Source organism: Vanacampus margaritifer, chromosome 13, assembly GCF_051991255.1.
Source record: "Vanacampus margaritifer isolate UIUO_Vmar chromosome 13, RoL_Vmar_1.0, whole genome shotgun sequence".
In the NCBI taxonomy this organism is placed as follows: Eukaryota; Metazoa; Chordata; class Actinopteri; order Syngnathiformes; family Syngnathidae; genus Vanacampus; species Vanacampus margaritifer.
The window spans coordinates 24,413,754-24,431,815 of NC_135444.1; the positions used below are offsets into that span (position 1 = coordinate 24,413,754).

At 47.4% G+C, this 18,062-nt stretch overlaps 3 protein-coding genes across 4 annotated transcripts; 1 reads left to right on the forward strand and 2 right to left on the reverse strand.

Moving 5' to 3' along the window:
* Nucleotides 1-147: 147 nt before the first annotated feature.
* LOC144062209 (pre-B-cell leukemia transcription factor 1-like) lies at nt 148-6,987 on the reverse strand. Of its 2 annotated transcripts, XM_077583311.1 has the most exons (9): nt 6,866-6,987; nt 6,317-6,484; nt 3,409-3,605; nt 2,675-2,751; nt 2,168-2,391; nt 1,881-2,059; nt 1,417-1,552; nt 600-756; nt 148-505 (listed from the first exon to the last, which is right to left on the reverse strand). In XM_077583311.1, exons 3-9 carry the CDS (start codon nt 3,555-3,557, stop codon nt 399-401), a joined length of 1,029 nt encoding a protein of 342 aa, XP_077439437.1. In that variant the 5' UTR covers nt 3,558-3,605; nt 6,317-6,484; nt 6,866-6,987; the 3' UTR covers nt 148-398. The 2 variants fall into 2 exon arrangements, with proteins under 2 accessions (XP_077439437.1, XP_077439436.1); XM_077583310.1 differs by lacking the exons at nt 6,317-6,484; nt 6,866-6,987 and adding an exon at nt 4,841-4,929.
* Nucleotides 6,679-10,930, forward strand: LOC144062210 (glutamine synthetase-like). The gene is made up of 6 exons (XM_077583312.1): nt 6,679-7,133; nt 7,904-8,065; nt 8,871-9,017; nt 9,102-9,229; nt 10,045-10,244; nt 10,508-10,930. The coding sequence occupies exons 1-6, from the start codon at nt 6,965-6,967 to the stop codon at nt 10,824-10,826; spliced, it is 1,125 nt and encodes a 374-aa protein (XP_077439438.1). The 5' UTR covers nt 6,679-6,964; the 3' UTR covers nt 10,827-10,930.
* Nucleotides 10,931-14,345: 3,415 nt separating this feature from the next.
* dr1 (down-regulator of transcription 1) lies at nt 14,346-17,989 on the reverse strand. The gene is made up of 3 exons (XM_077583687.1): nt 17,179-17,989; nt 16,754-16,917; nt 14,346-14,814 (listed from the first exon to the last, which is right to left on the reverse strand). The coding sequence occupies exons 1-3, from the start codon at nt 17,396-17,398 to the stop codon at nt 14,674-14,676; spliced, it is 525 nt and encodes a 174-aa protein (XP_077439813.1). The 5' UTR covers nt 17,399-17,989; the 3' UTR covers nt 14,346-14,673.
* Between the last annotated feature and the right edge of the window lie 73 nt (nt 17,990-18,062).

The following is an 18,062-nucleotide window of genomic DNA, read 5'->3' on the forward strand; positions in this document are numbered from 1 at the left end:
ATCAATGACGGGCGGGCGTCAACAATCATTTAACAATCACTAATACTTTACGCACGACAGTGTGACCAAATGTTTTAATTTTTTGTTGAAAAAAAAAAGTGAAAAAACATGATTGAAAATTGAAGTAAACAAAGTGATTTTGAGCAGTCCATTCAAAGATTTTTTTTATTTAAAAGTAAATTCACAAACAAGTGTCATTGTATGAGAGTACAATAAAAAGTGAATTTCAGCAGTAAAAAAAGTTCTAATGTTATCAATATTATTTGAAAAATGATGAAAACAGAAAGTTATCATTTTAAAAAATGTAAAAACTAATTTTATGAAAATCCTTTGAACAATTAGGTGGGAAGAATTCAGTGAAGTGTGGTGAAAAAGATGTGATTTTACGGTAATCAAATTTAAAAATGTCTCATTTCTACTTCCAGTTGCGCGTCCCGGCGACTGGACGCTGCTGCCCCCTCCTGGCCGCTCGCAGGCATTGCCAGTTCGCTGGCGTTGAAAAGACCTGTGGCAGACAAAAGCCGTCATTGGAACAGAACGCTCACCGTCTGCAACTTGGAAGTGGACTCGCGGACCAACGTGGGCGCTTCCGGTCTCACCTGCCGATTCACAAGTGGCGGGAGAATTTGCCGGGCTGCCGAACGCTGCCGATACCGCGTCGACGGCGGTTCTGGCCGCAGAAACGTTGGCTTCTTCCTGGAACTTGCCGATGTTTTTCTTGTAGCGGATCCGTTTGTTGCCGAACCAGTTGGAGACCTAAATGCAAAAAGGTGCCATGTCACAAATTGACACAAACCTTTGATCAAAACGAAATTGGAAAAATGATTGGACAAATATCATTTATGTGACAAAAACAGAAACAAGATGGGAAAATAGTTGTACTTTTAGATGCAAAAAGTTAGTTGTCATTTGTCTGCGATGATGCTGAAAACTGCTCAAATTATTATTATTATTATTATAAAATTTTAGGGAATAAAAATGAAAAATGTGAGAATTTTTTTTTCAAATGAAGAGGAAAAATGTATGAAAGCTCAAATTTGGTGCGAAACAAAAAGTAAACAAGTAGTAAACGGGAAGTAAATATTTTAGATTAAAAAAAAAAGTGAATTTACAAAAAATAAAATGGCAAAATTATAAGAATACAAATATTTGAGGTTAAAAAAATCTACAAATAAGATACAGTTTAACCCAAAAAAATTATTGAAAATAATGAGAATGCATTTTTGTAATTTTAGACACTACAATTGGAAAAAAAAGTACAACAATTTCATTATTAAAATGTAAGAGAAAACTGGATCAAAAGACTTTATTTTATATTCTACAAATAACATGAAAAGGTCGAAATGTGAATTTGTGGCGATTCTCCAGCAGTCAAATTGCAAAAGTGTGCGACGCGTAGATCTTGTTGGCGAATACCTGCGAAACGCTGATGTGGCACTTTTTGGCCAGCTCCACCTTGGCGTCCTCGCCGGGGTAGGGGTTGCTCAGGTGCGAGTAGAAATACTCGTTGAGGATCTCGGTGGCCTGCTTATTGAATTTGCGCCGTTTGCATCTGTCCGCAAACAAACAAACAAACAAACAAACAAACAAACAAATAAGCAGACGTTTGCCACCGACGGCAAATCAACTCAAGTTGGAGGATGAAGAGAAGTCGGAAGTTGACAACAAAGTGCAAAAACAGGAAAACTGACGAGAAAAAAGTTGATGATGAGAATGGAAAGCATCATTTGAAGTATTGTGAACAAAGATGTATGCAAATGAGCTGGATGCAAATAAGGGACATGCAAAACTGGCAAAAGTTGTCATGTGACCAAGAAAATGATGATTCTGATCATCCGTGAAGATTTTTAAATAAAGATAAAAAAAAAAAAAGTCTCCACCCGTCCTGGCGCAACGTTGAGCGCAGGACGACGACGGCCTGGCAGGTTCTGCGCTTGAGCTGCGTGTGAATGGTTCGAAACTTGCGCTGGACGGCGCCCGCCATCACGTCCATCTCCTCGCACGGCACCGGACGCGTGCGTGCGAGGTTCAGCACGTGCGTCGTGAACTCGCTGCACGCCTGACCCGCCACACACACACACACACACGCACACACGCGCACACACGCGCACATCCGGAATAAGGTTTTGGCGCTCATCATCATCGTTTACGAACAAGCGGCGGTCACCTGCTGGTACTTGTGGAGTTCCACGCGGTAGATTCGCCGGATCTGCGTCAGTTTTTCTCGGTAGTCCGAGCCGTCGGGACCAGCCCCGCCCACCGCCGGGTCCCGGCCCATCTCCGGGCTGGCCACGCCCTCCGCCCTCCGCATGCGCTCCAGCCCGGTCATCGGAGCGTCCCGCGCGTCTTCATCATCCTCGTCGTCATCGAGGCTCGCCCGAAAGCTCAGCGCTGAGACGCACACGCGTACAACATCAAAAGGAAATCAATGCATTTCCACTTCCTGTGTGCGTCCCAATACTTTTGTACAAATCCGTGTCCGCACTGCGATCTTCTCTTCATTTCACTTCATTGATTTGATTTGTTGTGAATCAATTGGCATGCAGCGCAGGTGGCAGTGAGGCTCTGCCTCTCCTGCCTGCCGCGAGCGAGTTGTTGCGTCATCATCATCATCATCATCATCATCTTCATCATCATCGTGCTCACGAGGCTGCCATGTTGCGGGCGGGCGTACCTGTTTGCTCTTCGATGTCACAACGTACGTTGAGGAGCGCCGGCGGCTTCAAGCGCTGCCAGTTGAGTTTGCGCTTCCTGCAACACGCGATCACAAAGAGGTCACATTTTTTTCAAGATGTCCGATTGACAACATCGACAACAATCTCAAAAACGCATCTCATATTTATGATTTCATTTTATTGAATAGCATTCAACAAATGTTGTCCCTTGTTTGAAATTTGACTGGAAATCAACCTTGTTTTAAAAATAGGAATACTGTAGTGATCATTTGGAAGATGGATGAAATACAACGTAATAATCAATACATTTATATATTTTTCATCAACATTTGCAAATAAAAACGATGCTATTTTCTTTCATATTATTGACCTCACATTTGCAAATGTCAAGCTAATCATCTGCTAGTCGTTTTTCATCATCATTTGAATTCATTATTCAAATCCAATCGCGTGTTCCAGTTAAGTACTTTTAAACATTTTATTAAGGATTCAACATTAGCAGTCATTAGAAGTTTACAGTATTTTGTTTTTCACTTTTAACACACTTTTGTAGCATTTCAAAAGTCAACTTAAACCTTCTCAACACATTTGAATTGCGCATAAACATGAAATGCATTCAAATAAGCTTTGCACACCTTTGCTGAGGTGAGACACTTTCAAAAAATGGCAAAATCACTTTTTTTTGAATCCAAATTTGGATGATGTCACATGACTTGGTGTGCGTGCGCGTCACCTGGCCTGCGCGTGCTCGAGACTTTGCTGAGTGACGTCGATGACGTGTGGCAAGACGTCGGCGTTGCTGTCGTCCGTTTTCCCGCCATCGTCGCCGTCATTTCCGGCCGCGACGTGCGCGTGCACCGGCCGCGGATGATGTTCGTCCATCGCGCACGCGTGCACACGCGCACACACGCTCCCGGATGGCGGCTGCCTCTGAAGAACAAAAGGAAGACGAGCTGAATTATTTACCGCGTTCAGGCGCTCCCCGCGCTTTTGTAGTCCACGCCGCTGGCACGCTCCGCCCACGCAGCGTTACTCTCAATGGGGGAGGAGCCTTAGGAGCAGTGACGTCACAGGCCAACACCACCATGACCATTTGCAACACCTTGACATGTCGGATGCAAATGAGCGCCAAATATGCTAATGCGGCACATCATTAAACATGCTAATGAGCCTCAGTATGCAAATGATGCTGAGAGAACAAGCGGTCATTGACATATGCTAATGAGGCTCGGCCGTTTCAAAATGGCCGAGCGGAACTCATGGATGGCATAGTTGGGCTGTTTTTTTTTTTTTTTTTAACTCTTAACAGCAACAAAGCAACGTGTCATCATTGGATGTTGTCACTTTTTTCATGTTATTTTGTCACTTTCACAAAGTCTGGTTGTCCTCATTACACACACGCCGCATCATCTCGTGTGTATGTGCGTGTGCGTGTGTGTTGCGATTTAATTAAATGCCACCCAGTAATTGCAAAGTTTCAATTAACCAACTTTAATTGAAAGAGCAGATTTTAAATGTTCTATTATAAATTCAATTACTTCAACATTCATCAAAATGATTGCAATCATTTTGCTCATTAGCTTTTTTTCCCCATTCACTTGGCGCCACACGCACACGCGCACACGCGCACACACATGTGCACGCGCGCAGCTACAACACAAGACTTCAGCTAGTTTTTGAATTCAGCTGCGAGGTCAAGAATGAGCTAACTAATTAGCAGGCTAGCTATGCTAGCTAGCCCAAAAGTGGACAAAAATGTCACGGCTGGCGTCATCGCGTTTAGCTAACATGACAAAACGTTTGCAAAAATGTTTCATTCAGCAGAAATGCCCATGAAATCTTTTCACGCGTGAAGATGTCGACAGATGTTTTTGCGAGTTGGCTTTGCTGCGGCGACCAATCAGAGGACGGAACGATGCTGATGTCATGGCGAGCCAGCAAACAAACAGATGAGCCTGACGCGGCGACGAGGACGCTGAAATGGGATTGGACAGAAAAAAAGGGAAAAAAAACGGAACAAACGAGCAGATTGTTGAGAAGAAATGAAAAGCAGTTCATGGACGTTGGAATTTGGGACGTCGTTGCAGGTTTGACCTTGAGCGTTGGAAGCAAACGTGTCCAAGGTGAACAAGTGAAATGAAAAAGAAAGAAAGTGATTTCATGACCTGCGAGGGTTCCACTTGCGTCAACTTTGTTAATTGGCTCCCAAAGAAGACCAAGAAATTGTTGGCAAACGAGGTCATGCGCAAAATGAAGCGAAATCGTTCGCTGCTTCTTCACTTTCAATGAAGTGAGCACAAAGTCACAAGGAAAGCAGACAAATGAGCGCTTTGGCGCTACAGCTGCTCCCAGGATGCTTGTTGCTATGGCGACACTTTTCATTTCGACACCACACAAAAGAATTTCATTAGCAGTAGCATTTTTTTTTTTCCGTTTTTTGGACATCCAAGGATATGTCTGAATTTATGACTGAAATTTGGATCCGAGTGGCCGATGCATTAGAGGGCTGAGAAAATCATGTGTTCGTATCTTTGAAATGAAAATGCTGAAGCTTAACTGGAGCGACGCACGCACATTTGAGACGGTTCCATAAACGCCGTCCAAGTCAGCAAGCAATGTTGGAAGCAAAATGACGTGAACTCCACATTTCAGGTGTGAGGAGCTCAGGTGTGTCCAATCCAGATCCACAAAGTCAAGTTAGTCACGGGTGCACCCAACGCCAGGTCAACCCGTTACCACGTTTGACTTTCTGGACCTGGACCCATCTTTGTCTGTTCTGTACATTTGTTTGGTCATCTTAAATATTAAAGTAAGGGGAAAAAAAATAAAAATCATAATAATAATTTTAGAAGGATGCTCACGTCATTGACCGAAACAGCAAATATTTTTAATTGAAAAGAAAAATGGAAGCAGAATACTGCAGAAAACCCCCGGATGTATTAAAAAAGAAAAGAAAGAAGTAAATGTGGAGTAACAGCGCCATCTTGTGGTAGATGACGTCAGTCACAGACAACCGATGCCGATACAAAGAAATACTGTTTTTCAAATACTGCATAACAAAAAAGAAGTCCATCTTCTAGCTAAATCGGTGACGTCATTGTCCAGAGTCAGCCATGACGTCACAAGCGTACGCACGCATGCGTTGCCGCGAGGCCGAGCTAAAGCGCGCGGTGACGTCACCACGGCTCGTCGCCCTGGCCCACAGGCCGGCGTGCGCGTGACGTCACCGTCACGTTACCTTGGCAAGACGGCAGCAATATTTGGAATCTTCCGCTTATTCTTCTTTTCATTGAGTTTGATGGTGATTGCCGTGTGCGGCACGAATGTGGAATCAAAGTCCAGTTGACTTCCAAGTTGGCTAATTGAGAGCAAACTTGCACGTGCGGGACCTTGGCGTCGCACGTGGAATTTGGCAGCTGCTTGATGGGTGAGCGACGCGGACAAGCAGCTCAGCTCATTTGCATATTGACAGACACATAGAACAAGCATTTGCACATTTGCCACCAGCTCATTTATTGTCACATTAGCGAACATTTTCACTTATTTATTGGCAAATTCGTTCTGGATTCATCATGTCTCACATCCTGCACCAAAAAAAAAAAAAAAAGCCAAAAGGAATTTTTTTGTTGCTTTACATTTACCTTCTGTCCTCGTTTGTGTAGTTAGTCCATAGAAAGCCTTTCCTTCTCATTGTCAACAAAAAGTCGTACAAGGCAAGTCCAACTGGTCATGACGTCAGCAGCCCAATGATTTCTTCCTCGAATTGGTGCGAAGCCGCCGCCACGGCACACTTTGTCCACCAGATGTCGCTGTTTGAGCACAGATTGGGTTGTAAAACTTGCAAGCGAACACTTTGATTCATTCATGCTCTCCCGCCCCCAATAAAACGCGCCAGTCAGTGGTTGTCATGGCAACGCGAGACGAAACATTTCAAAGGCACGCGTGCGATTCGGCGTTTTTGTTTCGTCTCACGGTCACACACACGACGCAAGTTCACGTGACGCACACAAAGCCTATTGATCAATGAGGCGAGGAATTGATTGATGGATTTCGTGTGTGCGCGCAGACAAAGTTGAGCAGGCGCGCCCCCGCCCCCAATGAGGCGCGGTCATGTGTGGCCAATCGGAGGCGACGAGCACGAGTATAAAAACCCGCGGACCGGGCAGGAATGATTGACAGCTTCAGTTCACCTCCTCATCTTCTTCATCGTCGTCTGCTCCTCTTCCTCCTCTTCCTCCTCTTCCTCCTCTTCCTCCTCTTCCTCCTCGCGCAGATTGCAAGTTGTGAGCATGTCGTCGATCGCAGCCAGCACCAAACTCAACAAGACCGTCAGGCAGCAGTACCTGGACCTCCCCCAAGGAGACAAGGTCCAGGCCACCTACATCTGGATCGATGGCTCCGGAGAAGGTCTACGCTCAAAGACCCGCACCCTGGACTGGGAACTCAAAAGCGTCCAAGGTCAGTCGGCTTGCATTCATTTATGTGCGTTCATGATTTATAAACTTGTCATTACATTGTTAGATGCAGTCATCTAAACTTGTAATTGTTAATGTAATGAACAAATAGTTCCATTATAGTCCTAATTTTTTTTAAAATTGAAATCTTTATTTACAATGTGAACTGACAAATCAAAATCAACCTACCCCTAAAGTTAAATAAAGTTCAATCCTGAGTTATTATTATGTTATTACAAACATGTAATTACAGTCATGTTATAAGATGTAATTAAACTTAGTTTTATGAATTTGTGGTCATGTTAATTATAACTGACCGTATAATTACATTCAAATGTTGTGTGTACTTTGATTGTTTCAATTTCAAGTAGTAATATTTGTAAACGTGCTTCGATTCAAAGACTTCGAGGTTATTAAGGGTACAATATATATTTATATATCGATTTTATTTACATTTTTATTTACATCCTTGTCATTACATTGTTATAAATGTGTTATTACATATTTCGACATTGCATTGTCATAAAGATGAAATTATGTTATACAAAATGAATTAATTGACGTTACAATTGAAACATTTGAATTTGTAATGACATTGCTATTAATTTATAGCTACTTTAATGTCATAACATGAAAGCACAGGCTGGCAGTAAACTTCTAATTCCGTTTGTGTCTTCGGGAGCGCATTCATGTGATTAGCAGAACACTCGGATGTCATACGAACATGTTATTACAGTCATGTGATGCTGACCATGTCATGATGTTGCGTGTCAGATGTTCCTGAGTGGAACTTTGACGGGTCAAGCACATTCCAGTCCGAGGGCTCCAACAGCGACATGTTCCTGATCCCGGTCGCCATCTTCCGGGACCCCTTCAGGAAAGACCCCAACAAGCTGGTCCTGTGTGAGGTGCTTAACTACGACAAAGAACCCGCAGGTACGTTCACAGACCGGCCGCTAAGACCCCAGAGAAGTGCTGGTCCCATGACAAAGATTGAGTCCCGAGAAAAGATGCTGTCAAGTTTGTAGTCCACAGAGAAAGTTGGAGTTCCAACAGATGGTTGTAGTCTGAAGGGAAGACGTTCAAGTCCAGAGAAAAGGTTGGAGTCTAGAGAGAAAGTTCTAATTCCGAGGGATGGTGATAAAGAAGTCTAAAAGAAGGTCCTGGTCCAGGGAGAATGTCCAGAGGGAGAGTTCTAGCTGTGGATAAGGTTCTAGTCCCAAGAGAAGCTTCCAGTCCCGTGAGAAGACTCTGGTCTTGACAGAAGGCCTTGTCTCAAAGATGGGGTTTTTGGGGGGAGAGAAATCCTGGTACCAAGAGATGGTACTACTCCAAAAAGAAGGTTCTGCAGGTGTCCGGGAGAGGGTTCCAGTCCTGAGATACGGTACTAGTCCTGGGAGGTGTTAATCCTAAGAAAAAAAGGTTTGGGTCCTGAGAGTGGTCTTCCGCTATTTTCTTTGTTTTTATCTTCTTTAGAAAATCGCAGACCGGTCTTCCACAACGGAGAATTGACAACTGCACTACGGCAACTTTTTTTTCTTCTTCAAATCGATTGTTTATCCAGATACAAAGTGTCCAAGCGGATTCATGTGAAACTGCCGTCCGTGTTTTTGTCCAATGCAGGAGACCTTCTTTACTCTTCTTGCCAACTCTTTAGTATGATTTTCTCTGGCCGAATATTCTGTTGTTGGTCCGGATACAAGAAGGGAGAAAAATGCTTCTGTCTGCTCCGCCCCCCCAGACACCAATCTCCGAGACCGGTGTCGTCGCATCATGAGCCTGGTGGAGAAGGAGCGTCCCTGGTTCGGGATGGAGCAGGAGTACACGCTGCTGGGCACCGACCGGCACCCGTTCGGATGGCCCCGCAACGGCTTCCCGGGACCCCAAGGTGAGCAGCGCACCGGCCGCCGCCCGACTAGCAGTTTGCCGGCTGGTTGCTAACGAGCGGCCGCTGCTCGGCTGCCCCCGTCAGGTCCGTACTACTGCGGCGTCGGCGCCGACAAAGCGTACGGACGCGATGTGGTGGAGGCTCACTACCGAGGCTGTTTGTACGCCGGTGTGAAAATCTGCGGCTCCAATGCAGAGGTCATGCCAGCACAGGTGATGACTCGAACCGCTGACCAAACTGTATGAGTGTGAGTTGGGGGGGTGATGAGAGGGTTTGATGTAAGCGCCCAATGGGGACAGACCAGCCTGAAGGGACAAAGGCTTTTTGTAGGCTTAGAGACTTAGACTCCCCCAAGTGTGTCTGTCTGTTGAGGTTCCCCCCGATGGACGCGAATGTAGCATCCTTCTGCTTTCGGTCGGGGGGGTCCGACTTTTGTTTGTGTGTTGGCACCAGACAAAAAAGTACCCAAGCACCTCAATTCCACCAACACGCCAAGTGAGGAAGAAGATTGCAAAGCAGTTGCAATGACAATCAGGACTGAGAATCTGTCTGAAAGCAGGTCCAGAATGAGATCCCGCCCCGAATGGACCAGTTCCAAGCATTTGGGGGTCATGAGTGAGAGAAAATCAGCCAAGTGGTTGAAAAAGGGATGGATGCCAGAGTTGAAAGTCTGCCGTCTCGGTCTTCCTGGATCTTCCCCCACTGAGGCGTTCCGGGCACATCGCAGCAGGGAAATCCCAAGTACTGGACCAACGATGTCTCCAGGTTGACCAGGGAAGTCCCGGGATCCTCTCAGAAGAGCTGGAGGAAGTGGCTGGGGAGACACAAGTCTGGGCTTTCCCAGCTTCGCTGGCCCTGTGATGCCGCTCCAGATGAGCAAAAGCAGATGCATGGATACATTCGACATAGCCCGTTTCTATTTAAAAATAATAATAATAATAATAATACAAGTGCTGAATTGTTGCACAACTTGTGCAACGCCTGCAGGACACGCGGTGACGTTTGTGTTGTGCTGCTGCGTTTCCAGTGGGAGTTCCAGGTGGGGCCGTGCGAGGGCATCTCCATGGGCGACCATCTGTGGATGGCGCGCTACATTCTGCATCGAGTGTGCGAAGACTTTGGCTTGATTGCGTCCTTTGACCCCAAGCCCATACCAGGAAATTGGAACGGAGCCGGCTGCCACACCAACTTCAGCACCCAGGACATGAGGCAGGAAGGAGGACTCAAGTGAGTACTGCACGCAAGCACACGGTCTCGGGACCACAAGCTTTTGTCTCAGGACAAAAAGCACACAAACGGTTCGAAACTTCAACGAGATGATAAGATGGCTTCGGGTAAATATCACCTTCTCTTGGGATGAGACCATTAACTCCCTTGAGAGTAGAATCTTTGCTTGTGACCGAACCGAGTCTCCGGGGACTCGAACCTTCGTCTCACAATCTGATTTAAAACGACGTCTAGTTGTTGTTTTTTTGAAACGTTGTGCCCAGGGTGATCGAGGCGGCCATCGAGCGTCTGGCCAAGCGCCACCACTACCACATCCGCGCCTACGACCCCAAAGGCGGTCTGGACAACGCCCGGCGCCTGACGGGCCACCACGAGACCTCCAACATTGACCATTTCTCCGCCTGCGTGTCCAACCGCGGTGCGAGCATCCGCATCCCGCGGGCCGTCGGTGAGGAGCAAAAGGGCTACTTCGAGGACCGCCGGCCGTCCGCCAACTGCGATCCGTACGTGGTCACCGAGGCCCTGGTACGAACCTGCCTGTTGAAGGAGGAGGGGGAGGAGTCTGGAGAGTTCAACCAATAATGTGGCACCCTTGCTAGAAATGTGACCCACCAATGACAGTTGACGTTTTCTACCTTTTTTTTTTTTTTACTGCTTTCTGCTCTTTAATAAACTTGCCGCCTCCCCTTTGGCGCTTGCTTCGTAGGTCACATGACTGCTCTTCTAGATTAGCATTGCACAGCATGATAGAAACTTTTCTCTCGGGACCAGAACCTTCTCGAGGGCATTGGAACCTCCTCTCGGGACAGGGACAAGAATCTTGTCTGTGGACTACAACGGTGGACTTTTCCTCAAGACTAGAACCTCTGTCGAGACCAGAACTTTCCTTGTGACTAAAAGTCTACTTTTGGAACTGGAATCTTCAATCAGGACTAGAAGCTTCCCTCAGGACTAGAATGTCCTCCGGCATGCAACCTTCTCTCAGGACTAAAACCTCTTGGGACGCGGACCCGACACGAACCTGCCTGTTGGCGCAGGGGAAAGGAATTTGCAGCCAAAGATGTGACGCCCTCGTTGATCACGTGACCGACCTGCTGCAACTTTTCGTACCCTTGTACCGCCCACAGGGGAAACATTTGCCAGCTTCCGGTTCTTTCACTTGGTTGACTGCCATGGACGTCCGTGACCGTCAAGCGGAATGCAAGTGCTCTCTGCCGCAGACGTGGAAAAGCGCTCTCGTTGGGTTGGCGCGGACCGAGGTCCGACTCGGCTTGTGTGAATTTCAAGCTGGCGAGCAGCCGACGGCGGCACTGCAGCACTTTGGATCACAGATCGCGCAGCTTTCCAGTAGAATGTTAAGGGGGCGTCTTGGCTCGTTCTGCCCGTTAGGAGGGAGAGAAATGCGAACACTTTGGAAGTTGGACAAGATTAGCCGCCTCCCATTCGAGCGGAGGATTTAAAAGTAGGCGTCGTGGTCCGAAAATGAAGGGGGGGGGGGGGATGCCGTTCATGGGGTGAATGACGAACCTCAAGTTAGAAACGCTGAGTCAGCATAATGTTTCGTAGTTGCACATCTGTAAATAAATGTTGCCATTCAAAACTCTCTCAGGCTTGGGTCAAAATCGGTGTTTCTTTTCACAAAAACGTTTTGGTGGAAGCAACCGAGGTTCTAAAGAAAGAACACGACAGTCGACAATGGCAACAATTTTCAACCATCATCAAATATAATGCTACGTTACAAGACGGCGGGTGTTGACGGTTCAAATCAGAGGTCAGCTCTAAGAAACCACACACACATTTGGAGCGTTTCCAACAGAAAGAAAATTGACATTCATCGTGAGGATGACGACGACAGCGCTGAAAGTCAAACTTCATGATGCGCCAAAAGGAGCATTTCAGAGTTTCCCGACATTTATTGAATATTCCTGATTAGCATCCATCAATTAGCAGCGGCTCACTTGCACCGCCTGCTCGGCGTAAACAATACAAACGACATGTAGATTAGCAATAGCGCAACACAGCCAGATGACTCAACGGACTCAAAGAGCTTTTAGCTAAATACAGCCGTGTGCTAACGTAGCTCGTGGCTAACAACATGCTAATGTTCAGCGCGAGCTCCACGTGAGCGTCTATAACGAGCAACATGTGCTTTGGTGTCCAGTTAGCATCCAAATGCGCTAACGATTGAAGACAATCGGCGCGTTTGTGTGAGGCGGCGCGGGGGCGACCCGGGTCAGCTTGCTAAGCGGAATACACATGACTGCTCACGTCTTGGCGAAAATGGTGAACGTTTGATTTTGGACCTTCAATTTGAAATGGAACGAAAGGTTTTAGTGTAACATTATTTCAAACTTTTCCGTGTTTCAAGGTATAAAAAAAAAAACACAATTTTAAATTGCTAATACATTTAAAGGCTAGAAAACTTTTTTTCCTGATAAAGCTTGTGCAAAAATTGTGTTTTTGAACTACATATTTTTCATAGCAATTATAATTTTTCACAAATGTCTGCAATTTGCAATCAGCTGGAGTCCGTCCACTGTAATATTTTTTATTTAGTGACGCATCTTTGAAAAATGGCATCAGTAAAGAATATTTGAGGGTGGCGATCAGTCACGAGACGCTTTGTTCAGCGGATGAAGTGTGAGAGCGGCCGTGTGTGCGTGAGAGCGGCCATGTGTGCGTGAGAGCGGGCGTGTGTGCGTGAGAGCGGGCGTGTGTGCGTGAGAGCGGGCGTGTGTGCGTGAGAGCGGGCGTATGTGCGTGAGAGCGGGCATGTGCGCGTGAGAGCGGCCGTGTGTGCGTGAGAGCGGGCGTGTGTGCGTGAGAGCGGGCGTGTGTGCGTGAGAGCGGGCATGTGCGCGTGAGAGCGGGCGTGTGTGCGTGAGAGCGGGCGTGTGTGCGTGAGAGCGGGCGTGTGTGCGTGAGAGCGGGCATGTTTACGTGAGAGCCGGCATGTGTGAGCCTGAAACCAGACCATCGACTCTTTTGTTTTCAAACAAACACTAAACGTGTCTTGACATGTGGAAAGTGCAAGTCAGGTGAAAGAAGATGCTAAACATGCTACGTGCGCTAGCAACATGCGAGGCTGAGAAGATGTCGTCCAAGTGGGTCGAAAAGTTGTTGCATAAGAAAACATTCCACGCGCAAGCTCTGTTCTCAACTAGCAACTTTTGCTCCAATAAAAAGCAGCCACACGCTGGCACGACCGCAAGTCAGCCAAAATCTTATACAACGTTTGCAAGCCCCTCCTCTTTTTTCCAGGAAATCAAACAAGGACTTTTGTCGAGCCACGACACCAAATAATCATGTCATGAGATCTGGTGAGCTCGAACCCATGTGGCACCCGAGTACAAAAAAAATCCAATCAGAAAAATCGGAAGAAAATTGGAATCTGCGACAAATTGTTTGAATGCTGGCAAAATGTGTGAATGAAAATCGGACCTGAATTTTGCCAGATGTTGCGCTTTGCAGAAATGAGCCCGTCGTTGATGAGGTCGGCATTTTTCCGTTTCCTGTGAAGTTGGCGCGAGGAGAACAAACTGGCAGCGGCCAACGAGCTCAACGCATTCTCGACATCTTTCTGTCGTCTTGACGCTTTCCACGGCGGCTTCTTTGGCGTTTTCCCGCAAGCCAGTGATGAGCACTTGCACTGCCAAATGGGTCGCCTTCAAGATGGGAAGAACTTTGAAGATATTTTGGATCGCCAGGAATGCGTCCGCAGTTACAAAACACACAAACTTATGCAAGGTGTCACCGCAGGGTTGCGTAAGCTTGTTTTTCTTTGAGCTTGATTTAATTCATCTAATATGTAACTTGTTTTGTTGTGAAACGCGGCCTGGTGATTTTCCACAGCAACTTTTTCATGCCAGATCACAAGCAGACAGCGACACACGCTGGACGTTGGCAGTCATGACACAAAAAAGAAAAAGGAAAGGAAGAAAGTCCGTGTTTGTGGATGAAGAATGCCATGAAATGATTCAAGATGGCCGCCAATGTTCTACTTCTTCATCTGCTACAGCACGAGACAACAAAAGTCTTCGGCGTCACGTCGAGGCCGTTTGCAGCCGCCGGCACCAGAAGAAGACGCGGCACGAGTCGAGGTGTTAAAAAAGGAAAAGAGAATTTATTGCTGGAAGAAGTTTGTGGAATGAACAAATAGACACACAAAGCATCTTCTTCGTCTGACATCGTCAACACGAACAACATGTCGGCTGCCGGTCGGTCGGCCATCTTTGGTGACGCCGATCAGTAATGCTGACACGTCAATATTTTAGCTTAGAAGAAAAAGAAGGAGACAAAAAAAAAAAGTCTGAACATCCAAAACGGAAAAGTTTTCAAGGAGACGCGGCAGGAAATCAAAGTCTGTGAGTCTGTCTTCCTCGCACTGTCCGTCCGTCCGTCCGTCCTTGCGGGCGTGTCCATTTCCCGATCACATGTCGTCGTCTTCATCTTCGTCCTGAGAGGAACCGGACTGCTGGGCGGCGCTGGCTGCCGCCATCTGGGCCTGCTGCGCCGCCTGCTGCATCTGCAGCCACTCCTGCTGGGCCAGCTCGGCCTGCTGCTGCCGCGCCTGCACGCACGCACGCACGCACGCACACGCACGCACGCACAACCGTGGCGTCAATCCCATCATGCATTGCAAAACACAACGAAACAAAAAAAAGCTTCCAGGTATGCATTCAAAAGTTGGGGGTCAAATGAAGTTCAACAAACTCATTTCCTGAAATGTTAAGATGATAATAATAATAATAATAATAATAATAATAATAATAATAATAATAATAATGCATGACATTTCTAAAGCACATTTTTGGCCACTCAAAGGCGCTTGACGGCGGCTCATCATTTGTCGGGGCTGCGTTGCGGTGGACGGCAAAAGCCCACAACGTCCTCGTCAAATGCAACAAAACCAAAAGCTGTTCTCGTGCATTATTGGGATGCATACAAAAATTGTCTTCTGCGCCGCTTGATGTGTTTGTCACAAAAAGCTCAATTTCTGTCCTTTTGCATAAAAGAATGTCCAACATGTGATTAGGAAGGTCAGAAAAAAGGAAAAGAAAATCCACATTTTGTTCCTGGTGGGAAAAGAAGAAGAAGAAAGCGTTGACGCAACACAAACTTCTGCAGGTCTCGAAAGAGCCGGCAAAAGGCGGGAAAACCGCTGCGGGCAAGACCAGGAAAACGGACGGCAGCCAGCGAGTTAACGCAAGAAAAGGATCGGAAATGATCTCGCGCTCTCGCTCGCCCGCTTTTTGTTTTAAAGAATCCCCAAAAGTTGTCGTCTGAACCGACCGACCGACCGACCGACCGACCGACCGTCCGTCCGTCCGTCCGTCCGTCCGTCCGTCCGTCCGTCCCCTTCATCCTGCCCAGCGGGCGCTTGCCGTCATGTAGGGATGCTCCGATACGTGGATCGGGCATCGGCCCAAATGTTGGCAAAAAATGGATCCGATATCTGTCAAAATGGCGGCCATCCACGGCGGCTTCGCTCTTGGGCACGTTCACGTCTCCAAGGACGAGCGAAACATAATTTCACTTTTGCTACGTTGGCGCAGCCGATGTCTGTCAAATTTGCACGGGGCGAACATCGGAAGCCATTTTGGCAGGAAGGCGGGCCCCGCGTCGCCAGCTCGCCCAGCGGACCTCGGCAGCAGCGAGCGTGAAAGGACGGCCGCGTGGGAAGCGGCAACAGAGTTTGCGAGGCGGGCCACGCGACATCAGATCACGAATGACGCCTGTTGTGACGCCATTTTGTACATCAAGGCGGCATTCGGTGATGATCTATTTTCTTAATCTACGAAGAGCAACAAGAAAAGCACGTCGCCTTCAACTACTTGTTTACGTGCCGACACGACGGCGTGTAAACGGAAGCTAACGTGGCCGCACGCTTGAAACATGAACACGGCTTGAAGGTAAGACAATAAAAGCGGACGTCGCTTCATGATTACGTTCATTCAACGTGTATCGAAAGCATTGAATGGAAATCATACACAACATTTCATGTTCACAAATATTTCAAAGACATGAAAGAGCGTCTAAAAGCGTTTGAGGTTTTTAGTGTGAAATTTTTTGAATATTATTGTGCAAAGACAATTTGGTATGGATGGGATCGGTATCGGCGTCGAATCGGTAACGAAAAAAGTGGAATCGGAGCATTCCTCCTGTCACGCGCCACACAAACGTTCAAAACGCGAGCGGGTTTGTGTTTTCGGACGTGATCTAGATCCGCATGTCGGAAAATAGGCTCTGATCCAGTGAGACATAATGACGCCACGCAATTTGCTTATTGAAATGAAAAAAAACTACGATTTTCAGAATTTTCTATTTTCTTCAAAGAGTAAAAGTAAGAAACGGAGCCTCCGTCACTTCCTGCAAGTATCTGGAGTTGTTGCGGTCTAGAGCACGTTTGTCATGATTTGGACGTAAAAAAGGTCGGCAGGCTGAAGGTTGGGAAGGGCGCGAGAGCTAAGATGAGCCCTTGGGACAATCTTTTGCCGGTCATTCCTTACCTTGGCGAAGAGCTCCTGCTGCTGCCGGAGCAGCTCCTCCTCGGGGATGCCCAAGTTCTCCAGGCGGGAGCTGGCCTTCCTCCTCTTCAAGGCCACCGTCTTGCACTCCTGCAGCACGTCCTTCACCTCCGTGATGTACGAGGCGAAGCCCAGGCTCTCCAAAGCTGCGGGGGGCACCACCCACAACGTCAACACGCCACCAACACTCGAACCGGCCGCCACGCTCACATCGGACATGACACTTTTATCTTGTGCAATAATCGGAAGGTTTATTGCAAAATCTCTTTCTCCCTGTTTATTTGGTATCGTTGAGTGATGATGCAACCTACAGTATTTTGAAAGGGAGAATGACACGTGTACACGGGGGAGGGGGGGGGGAGGGGGGGAGGGGGCGTGACGACACGACGGCCCGGGGTTCCTCTCACCGTTGATGACGTGCTCGGGCGAGATGGTCTTCTTGTCGGACTTGTTGCAGATCTCGTTGGCCTCGGACGAGATGAGGTGGATGAACTCCGTGCAGCAATTGACCACCAGCTCGCGCGCGTCGTTGGCCACGCGCACGTTGGGCAGCGTCTCTTTGATCATCTTGTTGATGGCGGCGCGCGGGATGGTCAAGTCGTCGTCGTTGCCGGAGGACGAAGCCATCGTTCGAAAAAAATGAATACAAATAACAACACTAATAAAAGTGAGGGATCCTCCTTTGTGTTTTGCGCAGCGCGCGCAATCCAGCGAATAGAAGACGTCCGTCCGTCCGTCCGTCCGCCCGGCGGCTAACTGAGGCTATGCTAACACCGCAACAGAAAGCGAAACGTCTCCGCACAACATCGGGCCAAAATGGCAAGTTCAAATATTACGAAGGAAGCTCGACGTGACAAAGGGTGCAAATGGTTCAGCGGCGGAGTGGAAAGCAGGCGGTTTAGTAGCCGAACGAATCCAACGGAACAGCTCAGCCGCCGCCGCCTCCGCCCGTGAGCATGGCTAAAGCTAAGCTAAACGAGGCTAAGCTAAGGCGAACAACGGCTCGCTCATACGGAACTCACAATTGATCCAACGTCGCCGGGAAACTGATTAAAGGGCGTCGCTAATGAGACGGATAAGAAACGAATCCACGAAATGCGTCAACGTCAAATAAACGTCAGATTCCGCCGTTGACTACTTTCAAAATGTACTACAACATTAGCCAACATTTGTGCGGATGTGACGTCACTGGGAAACCGGATGTCGTCTTTCTCGCGTAAACACACGGCTAAATGAAATAACTCTGGGAGCTTCCTGAATTCTTTTTTATTTACCCCCGTTTTTATTTTAT

Excerpts from the sequence above, each read along its gene's own strand:
- LOC144062209 (XM_077583310.1), bottom strand. The coding sequence starts at position 4,918 with ATGACCTCGTTTGCCAACAATTTCTTGGTCTTCTTTGGGAGCCAATTA. Across the intron at positions 2,392-2,674 it reads TGACATCGAAGAGCAAACAG|CGCTGAGCTTTCGGGCGAGC; the intron begins GTACGCCCGCCC and ends TGTGCGTCTCAG. Across the intron at positions 2,060-2,167 it reads AACTCCACAAGTACCAGCAG|GCGTGCAGCGAGTTCACGAC; the intron begins GTGACCGCCGCT and ends GTGGCGGGTCAG.
- LOC144062210 (XM_077583312.1), top strand. The coding sequence starts at position 6,965 with ATGTCGTCGATCGCAGCCAGCACCAAACTCAACAAGACCGTCAGGCAG. Across the intron at positions 7,134-7,903 it reads GGAACTCAAAAGCGTCCAAG|ATGTTCCTGAGTGGAACTTT; the intron begins GTCAGTCGGCTT and ends GTTGCGTGTCAG. Across the intron at positions 9,230-10,044 it reads CAGAGGTCATGCCAGCACAG|TGGGAGTTCCAGGTGGGGCC; the intron begins GTGATGACTCGA and ends CTGCGTTTCCAG.
- dr1 (XM_077583687.1), bottom strand. The coding sequence starts at position 17,398 with ATGGCTTCGTCCTCCGGCAACGACGACGACTTGACCATCCCGCGCGCC. Across the intron at positions 16,918-17,178 it reads GCCCGAGCACGTCATCAACG|CTTTGGAGAGCCTGGGCTTC; the intron begins GTGAGAGGAACC and ends TGCCCCCCGCAG. Across the intron at positions 14,815-16,753 it reads AGCAGGAGCTCTTCGCCAAG|GCGCGGCAGCAGCAGGCCGA; the intron begins GTAAGGAATGAC and ends GCGTGCGTGCAG.